Source organism: Microcaecilia unicolor, chromosome 13 (assembly GCF_901765095.1).
Source record: "Microcaecilia unicolor chromosome 13, aMicUni1.1, whole genome shotgun sequence".
Classification (NCBI taxonomy): domain Eukaryota; kingdom Metazoa; phylum Chordata; class Amphibia; order Gymnophiona; family Siphonopidae; genus Microcaecilia; species Microcaecilia unicolor.
Genome location: NC_044043.1, coordinates 40,413,086 through 40,426,237, shown reverse-complemented (window position 1 = coordinate 40,426,237; position 13,152 = coordinate 40,413,086). Strand labels below are relative to the sequence as shown.

At 43.1% G+C, this 13,152-nt stretch overlaps 1 protein-coding gene across 2 annotated transcripts in view; it reads left to right on the top strand.

Annotated features, from left to right (window-relative positions):
* The window catches only part of RABEP1 (rabaptin, RAB GTPase binding effector protein 1), a 148,566-nt gene that overhangs the window by 105,150 nt on the left and 30,264 nt on the right, over nt 1–13,152 (top strand). For both annotated transcript variants that reach the window (XM_030222557.1, XM_030222556.1), the window contains 2 exons: nt 5,777–5,875; nt 7,056–7,196. In XM_030222557.1, coding sequence (XP_030078417.1) covers nt 5,777–5,875; nt 7,056–7,196 — 240 coding nt within the window. The remainder of the gene's footprint in view (nt 1–5,776; nt 5,876–7,055; nt 7,197–13,152) is intronic.

The window sequence follows — 13,152 nt, the reverse complement described above, 5'->3', positions numbered from 1 at the left end:
TACTGTGTGCTACCCTTTGGGCTCGCCTCTGCGCCCAGGGTGTTCACAAAGTGCCTAGCTGTGGTAGCAGCGGCGCTTCGCAGGCTGGGGGTGCACGTGTTCCCATATCTCGACGATTGGCTGGTGAAGAACACATCCGAGGCAGGAGCCCTGCAGTCCATGCAGATGACTATTCGCCTCCTGGAGCTACTGGGGTTTGTGATAAATTACCCAAAGTCCCATCTTCTCCCAGTGCAGAAACTCGAATTCATCGGAGCCCTGCTGGATTCTCGGACGGCTCGCGCCTATCTCCCAGAGGCGAGGGCCAACAACTTGTTGTCCCTCGTCTCGCGGGTGCGAGCGTCCCAGCAGATCACAGCTCGGCAGATGTTGAGATTGCTGGGCCACATGGCTTCCACAGTTCATGTGACTCCCATGGCCCGCCTTCACATGAGATCTGCTCAATGGACCCTAGCCTCCCAGTGGTATCAGGCCGCCGGGGGTCTAGAGGACGTGATCCACCTGTCCACGAGTTTTCTCGAATCCCTGTATTGGTGGACGATTTGCTCCAATTTGACTCTGGGACGTCCCTTCCAAATTCCTCAGCCTCAAAAAGTGCTGACCACGGATGCGTCTCTCCTGGGATGGGGAGCTCATGTCGATGGGCTTCACACCCAAGGAAGGTGGTCCCTCCAAGAAAGCGATCTACAGATCAATCTTCTGGAGTTGCGAGCGATCTGGAACGCTCTGAAGGCTTTCAGAGATCGGCTGTCCCACCAAATTATCCAAATTCAGACAGACAATCAGGTTGCCATGTACTATATCAACAAGCAGGGGGGCACCGGATCTCGCCCCCTGTGTCAGGAAGCCGTCAGCATGTGGCTCTGGGCTCGCCGTCAAGGCATGGTGCTCCAAGCCACATATCTGGCAGGCGTAAACAACAGTCTGGCCGACAGGTTGAGCAGGATTATGCAACCTCACGAGTGGTCGCTCAATTCCCGTGTGGTGCGACAGATCTTCCAGGCGTGGGGCACCCCCCTGGTGGATCTCTTCGCATCTCAAGTGAACCACAAGGTCCCTCAGTTCTGTTCCAGGCTTCAGGCCCACGGCAGACTGGCGTCGGATGCCTTCCTCCTGGATTGGGGGGAAGGTCTGCTGTATGCTTATCCTCCCATTCCTCTGGTGGGGAAGACTTTGTTGAAACTCAAGCAAGACCGAGGCACCATGATTCTGATTGCTCCCTTTTGGCCGCGTCAGATCTGGTTCCCTCTTCTTCTGGAGTTATCCTCCGAAGAACCGTGGAGATTGGAGTGTTTTCCGACCCTCATCACGCAGGACGAAGGGGCTCTTCTGCATCCCAACCTCCAGTCCCTGGCTCTCACGGCCTGGATGTTGAGGGCGTAGACTTTGCCTCTTTGGGTCTGCCAGAGGGTGTCTCCCGCATCTTGCTTGCTTCCAGAAAAGACTCCACTAAGAGAAGTTACTTCTTTCATTGGAGGAGGTTTGCCGTCTGGTGTGACAGCAAGGCCCTAGATCCTCGCTCCTGTCCTACACAGACCCTGCTTGAATACCTTCTCCACTTGTCTGAGTCTGGTCTGAAGACCAACTCCGTAAGGGTTCACCTTAGTGCAATCAGTGCATACCATTACCAAGTGGAAGGTAAGCCGATCTCAGGACAGCCTTTAGTTGTTCGCTTCATGAGAGGTTTGCTTTTGTCAAAGCCCCCTGTCAAGCCTCCTACAGTGTCATGGGATCTCAATGTCGTTCTCACCCAGCTGATGAAACCTCCTTTCGAGCCACTGAATTCCTGCCATCCGAAGTACTTGACCTGGAAGGTCATTTTCTTGGTGGCAGTTACCTCGGCTCGTAGAGTCAGTGAGCTTCAGGCCCTGGTAGCCCAGGCCCCTTACACCAAATTTCATCACAACAGAGTAGTCCTCCGCACTCACCCTAAGTTTCTGCCAAAGGTTGTGTCGGAGTTCCATCTGAACCAGTCAATTGTCTTGCCAACATTCTTTCCCCGTCCTCATTCCTGCCCTGCTGAACGTCAGCTGCACACATTGGACTGCAAGAGAGCATTGGCCTTCTATCTGGAGCGGACACAGCCCCACAGACAGTCCGCCCAATTGTTTGTTTCTTTTGATCCCAACAAGAGGGGAGTGGCTGTAGGGAAACGCACCATATCCAATTGGCTAGCAGATTGCATTTCCTTCACTTACGCCCAGGCTGGGCTGGCTCTTGAGGGTCATGTCACGGCTCATAATGTTAGAGCCATGGCAGCGTCGGTAGCCCACTTGAAGTCAGCCACCATGGAGGAAATTTGCAAAGCTGCGACGTGGTCATCTGTCCACACATTCACATCTCATTACTGCCTGCAGCAGGATACCCGACGTGACAGTCGGTTCGGGCAGTCAGTTCTTCAGAACCTGTTTGGGCTTTAGGATCCAACTCCACCCCCCGAGGGCCCTGTTTGTTCTGTTCCAGGCTACACTCTCAGTTAGTTGGTAAATTTTTTAGGTCAATCTCAGTTATGTCCTCGCCGTTGCGAGGCCCAATTGACCAATGTTGTTGTTTTGAGTGAGCCTGGGGGCTAGGGATACCCCATCAGTGAGAACAAGCAGCCTGCTTGTCCTCGGAGAAAGCGAATGCTACATACCTGTAGAAGGTATTCTCCGAGGACAGCAGGCTGATTGTTCTCACAAACCCGCCCGCCTCCCCTTTGGAGTTGTGTCTTCCCTTGAAGTGTATTGTCTTGCTACATACTGGACTGGCCGGCTCGAGCCGGTTTCGGGCGGGAAGACGGCCGCGCATGCGCGCGAGGGCTAGCAAAGGACTTTGCTAGTGAAGTTTCCGATTGGAGGGGCTGCCGTGGACGTCACCCATCAGTGAGAACAATCAGCCTGCTGTCCTCGGAGAATACCTTCTACAGGTATGTAGCATTCGCTCTACTGACCTATCTACCTAATTTCTTACACAGTAATATGTTAAATTAGACCATACCTCTTACTCTGTTTATGATTATACCTTTTGCAACATAGTGTAAGCCACATTGAGCCTGCAAATAGGTGGGAAAATGTGGGGTACAAATGCAGCAAATAAATAAATATGATGTGTTCTGATGGTAAAAAAAAAAGATTGAGAACTACTGTTTGAGTATTATAAGATTTTTTTTTTAATTTAAGTGAAGCTAAATAACTAATTCTATGATACTTCCTAGCAGTTGAAGTTTAGAGCATGTACAATCTGTTACAAGATCAGACATCCTTTTCTGTGTGATAATACAAAGTACTGTTCCCAGTGCATACTTTTTTTTTAAACAGTGCAGTGCTGAAAAGCAGAGCTTGCAAAAGGATAGGAGACTTGATAGGCATATTTTCAAAACACTTAGACTTACAAAGTTACATAGTAATCTATGGAACTTTGTAAGTATAAGTGCTTTGAAAATAAGCCCCTTGTTCTCATTACAGATAGGGCAGGGCATTTCTTGAAGTAAATGTACTGTTTGTAGCTGTATAGGCTGATATTCAAAAACACTTGTGATTGGCGGTTTCCAGAAATTCATTCAATCAAAACTTACAACAGAAGATAAATATACAAAATAAGGTGTAGTGCAGAGAATGGCGAAAAAGTAGTAGCTATGATAATTGGTCAAAAAGGAAAGTCTTTCATTTCTTCCGAAACTCAAGTAAATTTGCTCAGTTCTGATTTGGATCGGAAAAGTATTCCAGAGAGGAACAATAATTGTTGAAAATATAGTCTTAACTGTTCTTAAGTAGCTCATTCCTTTGAAAATGGGAGGACACAAAATTGTTCATGTAAACGGGAGAAAAATCCAAACAGTGCACTAGACAACGTATTTATCAGTAACTCAGGAGCACTTCCATAAATGATTTGAAATAATATACAAGCTGCTTTGAATAAAATGTGATTATTTATTGAAAGCCAGTGTAAATTAACTATATAGCCCAAAACACCAGAAGACATGTTGAGTTTAAAGATGTCTAGCTGCGGTATTCCGAATAAGCAGCTTTTTTAGACACTTGGGCAATAAACCCAAATAAAGAACATGTCAGTAGTCCATATGTGGACAATACTGACTAGATTAAGTTCGTTCTTACTAAAAAAAAAAAAATCCAAGAAAACATTTGCGGTTCTTGAATGGACAGTTATGTATAAATCATTATGCAATCAGCTGCCCATTCAAAAGTATGCAGGATTTGCGATGTTACAGGGTGGCACCACTTAAGCCTTTAATGAGTGAATATTTCTGCTTAGATATGTAATACATCTAGGTGGCCTGCACAAATAGGTATAACTTGAAATGTTTAGTATTTTCAGATTATATGTGATTTTGAGTGGCACCATATAAATGGATAGTGTTTGCTTGAATATACATGTGATTTGAAAATGTCTTAAGATGTTCAGATTATATGTTTACTGCACATCTGAATATTGACCTCAAAATGTCTGCTGATGATAAATTGCCTTTTTGTTTTGGGACATATTATTTGTGTACCATGACTCCTTGCTATAATCTGCACTGTTTCAAAAATGTATATATACACTCATGCCAGTCTTCTCACCTAAACAGTATCACCACTGCCTAGTGATTATTGTCATGATACAAACGCTATTTTGCTTTAAACATAAACAGTTACCATGATTCTCGGTCAGGAGAATCTGATCCTTATTAAAAATTTAAGTATATAAATGTAGCCACACTGGGGACAGGCCAAAGGTCCATTAAGCCCAGCATCCTGTTTTTTGAGAGAGGTTATGATTCTGATAGACTGGTGCAAGAGTTTCCAGAAAAGAGGTGGGAGAGGGTAAGCGTAGAATGTTTTGAAGAAATAGCAAGATACGGGCTTAACTGATTGCCAGTCAAGAAGCCTGATCAGTTTGCACCAAAGAAAACATTGTGACAGTTGAAGAACCAGGTAGTGAAGTGACATCATTTAAGTGAGGTGGCTGGCGTGAGTGTAGGCTTATTTCAGATTTATTCAGGATGATATATCCCAAATTTTATTGAAATTTGTCAAGTTTTGACAGTTTTGCAAAACTTTGTGTAGGTTTGTTTTGTTTTTTTAAAGTGTAGTAGTTTGTATTTTGGTTTGAGTTTTCTGTAGGATATTAGTAGAATGATTTACACAAAATGAAGTACAGCAATAATTTATAGTGAGGACAGCTTTTAAAGGTATTTACATAGGTAAAATGCCAATTTGAAAATGGGGGTACCCCATGCATAGAAATATCTAGAAGTATGGTCTGTGCCAGAGCTGGTGGTTGGGAGGCGGGGATAGGGCTGGCCAGACTTATACGGTCTGTGCACTGAAGAGGACAGTACAAATAAAAAAGTAGCACATATGAATTTATCTTCTTGGGCAGACTGGATGGACCGTGCAGGTCTTTTTCTGCCGTCATCTACTATGTTACTATGAATATTTCTCAGTGTAAGTACTGCATTTTGGGAAGAGGTTTCTGGGGGGGCAGGCAGGCATGTCATGGGCGAGATCAGAAAACATGCATTGATTATATTTTCAGGTCTGTACTCATTTTTTCTTCATAAAACCGCTTGCATAAAAAGTTGGTGCCCAGTTTGGAGGTAATTTTCATTTTGAAAATTAGGTGTAAAGTTGTATCTGTGGCCTTACAGCTAGTGGGCAGCTTGAAAATTGTCCCAGTGTTATGATCAAATGCTGAAGTGTAGTCATTGACTTAATTGGATTTCTGTGAACTGAATCTGAGACTTCATGAAATCTCTTGGATGCATCTAATTGTGTTTTTCTGGTTTGGAAAGATATCAGGGCTTGTGCTTCGTGCTCAGGAGTCTGAGACCTTACTGAGTGACTTGCAGCTGGCATTTACCCAAGCCAAGAGAAGCGTTCAGGAACAAATGGTAAAGAAGCTTGATGAAAACTGATTTTCTCTGTACTACTAACAATTTTAATTTTTAGTCTTTTGGACAAACTTCTTTCCTTGTTGTCTACCCATTGGGTTCTGCATACCATAGTTAAGTGTATACACAGTCTTTTTTTACTCCCCCCCCCCCCCCCCCCCCCCCCCACCCCAAAAGAATAGAAGTCTTGGGACCAGTGAAGTGGTACAGTGCACTGCCTTGTGGAAAACGTGGGTTTAATGTTTGTCTATTGCGTCCTGGGCCAGCTTGTAGCATTAACAACCCCTAGAAGGAGGGAGTCTTAATTGTTGATCACAAGCCACACTAGGAGTGGAAAACGGGGGGGGGGGGGGGGAGCATTTTGGATCCAGCTCTTGCCTTTTTCAGTTGTAGTTCAAGTTGGGTTATATTCTGTTACATTAGGTATTTTCCTGTTCCTTGAAGGTTTACAATCTAAAGGCCCTGTTTACTAATACCTGTAGGGATATTGTAGGCACGTACCTGGTTAATGCATGTTAAAAACGCTAATGCTCCTATAACGCCGCTTAGTAAACAGGGCCCTATGTTTGCACCTGAGGCAGTGAAGGGTTTTGCCTGAAATCAGAAGAAGCCACGGTGGGCTTTTGAACCCTGGCTTCCCTGGTTCAAAGTCTACTGCTTCTCTACTCCAAAAGGAATTCACTTAAACTTGTTGACTTTTAGAGGGAACTCTAATTTGACTTCTGGCTGAGAATAGTCACTGCAGTGGTTGGGCTGAGTTGATCTAGGAGGGGTTAAAAAAGTAAGCTTAAAGAAATAGCTGCAAAGAAGACGTATAGCATTGTGACCTTATAAAAGGTTGGTTTTGATTTGATCTAGAAGCCCAAAGGAGCAGGAGACTAATGGACCAAAATTAAAACTGGAAACCCTTTTAATAATTTTAGATTTAAGAGATGTAGCTTAAAATATTGCAAAGCTGCCTGTAATTTAGTTAACTTAAATATTTCCAACATTGCTGCACAAGCAAAAAATTGAGAAAGTTCTACTAGAAAGGACTCAAAAAGACTAGTGTTTCATAGCATGTTGGGTACCAGATTTTGTTTATTATGCATTTCTTCCCCCTCCTGCTCAGACTTCCCCCTGCTATTTTTGCTATATACAGTTAGTCTGTTGTAAATCCACATTTTGTGAATCATTTTAGGCTGTACTGATGCAGTCAAGGGAACAGGTCTCTGAGGAACTAGCAAGGCTTCAAAAAGAAAATGAGAGCCTTCAAGGGAAGCACAGCCTCCATGTGTCTCTGCAGCAAGCTGAGAACTTTATCTTACCAGCATCCATTGAGGTAACCTGTTTCCATTCTCCTTCCCAAATTGTACAGTGCTGTTATTAATGGAAGTGATCTGTCCCAGCTAGGATAGCTCTTCATTTATTAAAGCAGGATTGGTTAGTTTTGATCTTCAAGAATTGTGAACAGTTCTAATTTTTACTGCAACTAAAATTGTGCTATATACAGATATATTTCTGGAATATTAATTATAGATATGCTGAAAGTCCAGACATGTTTGTTTTCTTGAGTATAAGCATGGACTGCCTCTGCATCAGAGCTTCTCTGGATAAAACTTCAGTGGTCATTAGAAAGCTTAAGTTCAGTGCTTTGGGAGCATCTATTGTGCAGAAATCTGATAGCTGGTTCTCTTCCAGTCTCTCCTGTTTAGGAATCTTTTTTTTTTTTTAATTTAATTCCGAATGCAAAAACAGAGCAATACAGCAAACATAGCAAAAGTCATACCAGCACTCTTTGATATAATACTAAAAGAAAGCTAGGTAGTACGAACAATCCCCTCCCCCCCAAACTTCATCCCTAGAGGATGGCTCCCAACAAACACATAGTGCATGAGGAAGAATATGCCTCACAGAAGTCCTTGACTGGAGCGCCAAAGGATGAACAGCTTCCACACTTTGGTGAAGTTTTTCACTTGGTTTCAACGCAAAGCAGTCAGTTTAGACATACGACAATCATAGTTCACTTTAAGCAAGAGTTGCTGTTGGGAAGGTATAGTAGGCTGCTTCCATCTCACTGCTAAAAGTTATTTGATGCACTGTGATTATAGTATAAACCTGTTTGCAAAACTTGCCTGGCAACCCTAGAGGCTTAATATTCAACAGCCCACATCCCGACACAGGGTGCAATGACAAACCAGTAATCTCTGAGATCAAGCCACACACCATTGGCCAGTGGTGGTGTTTTCCCGAATAGGACCACCAGATATGAATAAAGGTGCCCCGTGATCACATCCCCTCGAGCAAAGATCTGAGGAGGGAAGGGTAAGTAGCATGTAGACGGTCTGGGGTGTAGTACCACATATGTGGCATTTTATACCCATTTTCTACCATACGGCTATCCAGACACTTTAAGCAATCTCTTGAGAGTTTTCTCCCAGTCTTGTATAGAATACCTTTCCCCCAACACTGCCTCCCATTGGTGAATGTATTTCATTGGAGATGCCTTCTTTTGAATGAGATCTCTGTAGAAATGGGAAATACAACCTCAACCGCTACCTCCATTCATAGCACACTTCAAAAGTGTCTCTGCCGCCTGGAGTTCTGGAAGAGCTTGCCTAGATAAAAAAAATCAGTGATCTGGCGATAATAAAATTGATCTTTCTGAGTCAGACCAAATTCCTCCTCCAATGGAAGCAACGCCCCCTCTTCAAGTAAGTGACCTAATTGTGATAAACCCTGAGCAACCCCTGATACTTAGGGTCACTGCGACCTGGCGCAGATCTCTCAGCTGTCATTATAAGGGTAGCCTGAAAATAAACTCGCCCAGGGAAAATTCATTTCTGGGTAAGTACCCACATTCCCAAAGTTAAAAGCTGTAAGTGAGGTCACCTTCTTGTCTAGGGTTCAAAGAGTCTGTAAGGTAAACCATAGGACAATGGTATATCCCCGACCTCATGTTGCTCCATACGCACCCAACTCTTATTCACGTCTCTCTACCAGGCCACCAAATATTTTAGTTGAGCCTCTGTATTATAATGTTGAAAGTTGGGGCTGCCATCCCTTCACTACTCCTATGCTGGAAAAGATCTGCCCACCTGCAGGGGTTTAAGTTTCCATATATATTGGAATACTCTCCTATAGTTTGGAAATGTATCTGGTAAAGCGAGAGCTGTAAACAAGTGCAGTAATTTAGGCAATATATCATCATTTTAATTGCATGAACCCTGCCCATCCAAGAAATATGTAAATGTTCCCATTTCTCCAGATCAGGTCAAAGGGATCCCAGGAGGTGTGAATAATTTGCCTCATAGAGAGCACTACGGGTTCTGGTAAGATAAATCATTAAATATTTAAGTGCTTTAGAAGCCCAATGAAAAGATAATAAGACTTTATCCACAAAATATCCGCAGATAGCAAGGATACATTTTAATATTTCAGACTTAGCTAAATTGATTTTAAACCCTGAGACCTGATCATATTTCTCTAAAGCTGCTACTACTCCTGGGAGTGAGTGCTAAGGGTTCAGGAATTTCCTTTCACTGGAAAAATATTTATAGAAATGTAGGGGTTGATATTCATCATAGTTTTAAGCAGGCAAGAGAGGCTCCTGCCTATTTAAACCATGCTGAGTGGTCCAGGCAGTGCTGCTGAATATTGGCTCTGTCAGGTTAGTATCGGGGTAGTCCATGGGTGAAGTTGGAGAGGGCAGTGGCCATATTCCACTGCATTCCACAAAGCTGAAGAAGCAAGTTCCCACATGCTATCTTTTTTTTTTTTTTTTATGTAGGCACAGGGGGGAAAAAAAGATTTTAAATGATCCCAGATTTAAACCAATGCATGTTTAATGTGGGATATAAATGCCATAAATAAGTAAATAAATAGATAGAAACTCTGAATGTTGAGCACTTGATTCTCATAACATGATGTCTGTGTTTAGTGACCCTTTACCAGGCGAAGAAAAATCTCTGCACGAATATAACAGTACTAGGGTGTCCCCTTAACCAGCCCCTCCAAATGACATACTGATTACGATTTATAACAAATTACTACTCTACCTATAAAAAGTTTTTCAGTTGTTATATTTCTTCTGTGTACAATCCGTATGCACAAGCCAGCACGTTTGAAAATCTAAGTGAGATTAAATAAAAATTCCACCAACAATAAAGAGAGACAACATGGATGCAGCAGCTTAAAGGTTTGCTTGCTTTGTTTTGAGAGCACAGGTTTTGAGGCTGCGTGAGGAAGGGGAAACAGGTAACCTTGGGGTTTTTTTTTTTGTCCCCTTCTCTCCCATGAGCCACAGGGTGCTCTCCTTGCACATACCTCAAGCCACCCTGGTGGTCTAGTGGATTCTTTGGGGTAGGAAAGATCCCCAGTCTTTCTTGCCCACTGCCACTGACCCTCTTGCTGCAGCATCTTCTTTAAAATGGCTGCCGAGACTTTGTGGCTGCCTCTCAAGACTTCTTTCCTGTCCTGAAGAATCTACTAGACCGGGGCAATAGCCGGAAGGACAGATAAGGTCTAGGGTAGGTTTTTTTGAGGGGTGGTGTGACTACGTGTCACGCTTCTCACGACACACTGGGTCTGTGAGCCCTTGGGCCACTGCCGCAGGCAAATCACCCAAACAGGAGGCAAGGCAGACCACAGACAAGACAGGCGCAGTTTGAACTGGAGCAGCTGGACTGGAACAGAAGCACTAAGCAGCAGCAGGAGAATAGTCCATGAATCAAGCAGAGTCTTACCGGCAGGCAGCAAAGCAGCAGGGAAACCAGGAACCACACAGAGTCTGTAGGCTGGCGGCAATCAAAAGTAAACCCAGGGATCAAGCAAGGACTTGGGCAGGCAGCAAGCAGTAGAACAAACCGGGAAACACGCAGAGTCTTGGGCAGGTAGCAGACAGTAGAATAAACCAAGAAACAAGCAGAGTCTTGGGCCGACAGTAGAACAAACCAGGGAACAAGCAAGCGTCTTGGGCAGGCAGCAGACAGTAGAATAATCCAGGAACACAAGCAGGGTCAAAGACAGGCAAAGCAAGCATTCAGGGCAGGAACCGCAACAGACCAACAAGGACAAGAACACAGCTGAAGTCCTCTGTTGCCAAGGCAAAGCCTGAAAGTTCCCAGGTGCTTCTTAAAGGCAACATACAAGGGAGTTCACCAGGTAAGGGTGCTGCTAAGTTCCAAAACTCCCAAGACAGTCTGGAAGGCTGGAAGATCCGGACCGGACCAGCATGATTTCTGGAACATGGGAAACAGCAAACAGACAGTCCATCACAGCCACCAGGCCTGACCATCAGGTGGCGAGATGAGTGAGAGCATGAAACGGGCACAACCGTGACACTACGGCATGTTTTTTTTTTCCTTTATTACTATTTCACAGAGAAGGTATTGAATAAAGTGGAAAGGGTTTCCTTCGTGCAGAACAGTCCAGAGTCAGTCTAAATGTGCCAACATTGTCCAGTTCAACATACTAGTAGCTGCCAAGTTCATACAAAGTTAATTATGTTCAGTGGAAAATAAATCTGTTGGTTCAGGCTGCTTGTTATGTGACTGTTCAATCACTGTTTCATTATTGCTACCAAGTATTACATATTAAGGGCATTTGTTTTAATTCATTTATCCAGTCCTTACACGGACATGGTTTTGCTTTTTAAACCCAAAGGTTTCCAATGATAGCATTGTGCTTATTTGAACTAGTTTTTCTATATAAGTTTTGCTTGATTTGTATTTATTTTAAAATAAAAATGTAAAACACATCTTGACAACAAGGGATGGGGCTAGATGGGGGCAAGGAGCCCCACTGAACTGGTGTGCACAGGGCCCCGCAACTGCTAAAACCAGCCCTGGATGTTATAGTATGAAGTTGATTCAGTTAAACTGCCTTGCTGTTATGGCATGAACATTTAAACTAAAATAAAAATTTGAGTGTGGAAATATGAACTCACTAGACTAAATAATGAGCAAATATCCACCATATGAAAATGTCCTGAAAAAATATCCTATAAAAGGAAGGGAAAAGGCCTCAAAGAGCTCATGAACCATATAGATTTAATAGAGCTGAGCAGATCAAACAATCTTCTCCATCATTGTCCAAAAAAACTTTCCATGTTGTCTCACTCCTGTTTTTCTTAAATTTTCTTTCTATTTTTTTCTTTTTGTTTATTTCCTTTTACAGTTAAAGTATCAATCAGAACACAATTTTTTGATTGTGGTCTATGCTATACAAAGCTATAACATGTCAACAAAAGTCCAATTTGGCATTTAATATGAATTGAGCCACTTATCTTTGAAAGGCACTGATGGGACTCGTGTTGAACCGTATTCTCTTCTCCTCGCCCAAGGCTGACGATGACCAGCGTTTTGCACTGCTGCTTCAGGGTCCTGGTAGCGGGGCCACTTCTACGCATAGGAAAAGAAACAAAAAATCACTGTTGGCTCTCACCACAACACTTTCAATCATAAAGTACAGACAGTCTTGTACTTAGATCGGTCACACATCTACTTCTTCTTTCCTGACTCGTCATCTGACCAATTCAAAACAGCCCCCAGTATATAGCAAAAAATGACGTCAGACGCTATCACTCTCTCCTATCAGAGAAAAGTTAGAAAAAATGACACCACTCAATGCGCTCATTGATTCCAGTAGGCTTGAGGGAGCGTAGTTTATAGATCATTTCTGCTCCTGTTGTAGTAAAACTCGCTGACAGTCTCCTCCTCTCTGGAAACACAACACGGCTTGTAGAACCACACACTTCAATTCGACCTGGGATGAGGAGAAGACAAGAGATGAGAATACGGTTCAACACGAGTCCCATCAGTGCCTTTCAAAGATAAGTGGCTCAATTGATATTAAATGTCAAGTTGGACTTTTGTTGACATGTTATAGCTTTGTATAGCATAGACTACAATCAAAAAAAATGTGCTCTGATTGACACTTTAATTATAAAAAGAGATAAAAAGAAAAAATAGAAAGAAAACTTAAGAAAAACTAGAGTGAGACATCAGCATGAAAGGTTTTTTTTGGCCAATGTTGAAGAGAAGATTGTTTGATCTGCTCAGCTCTATTAAATCTATATGATTCATGAGCTCTTTGAGGCCCTTTCCCTTCCTTCTATCGGATAGTTTTTCAGGACATTTTCATGTGATGAACATTTAAACTGACTTGTTTCATAAGTGTGTTAGGTTTCCAGCACCAGAATATTTGGTTAAACTGGGTTTTTTCCCTTTACTTTATAGAGATATAAGCACTCTAAGGATTGTTTAATATTGTGTGTCTCCCCCCTCCCCTCCCCTCCC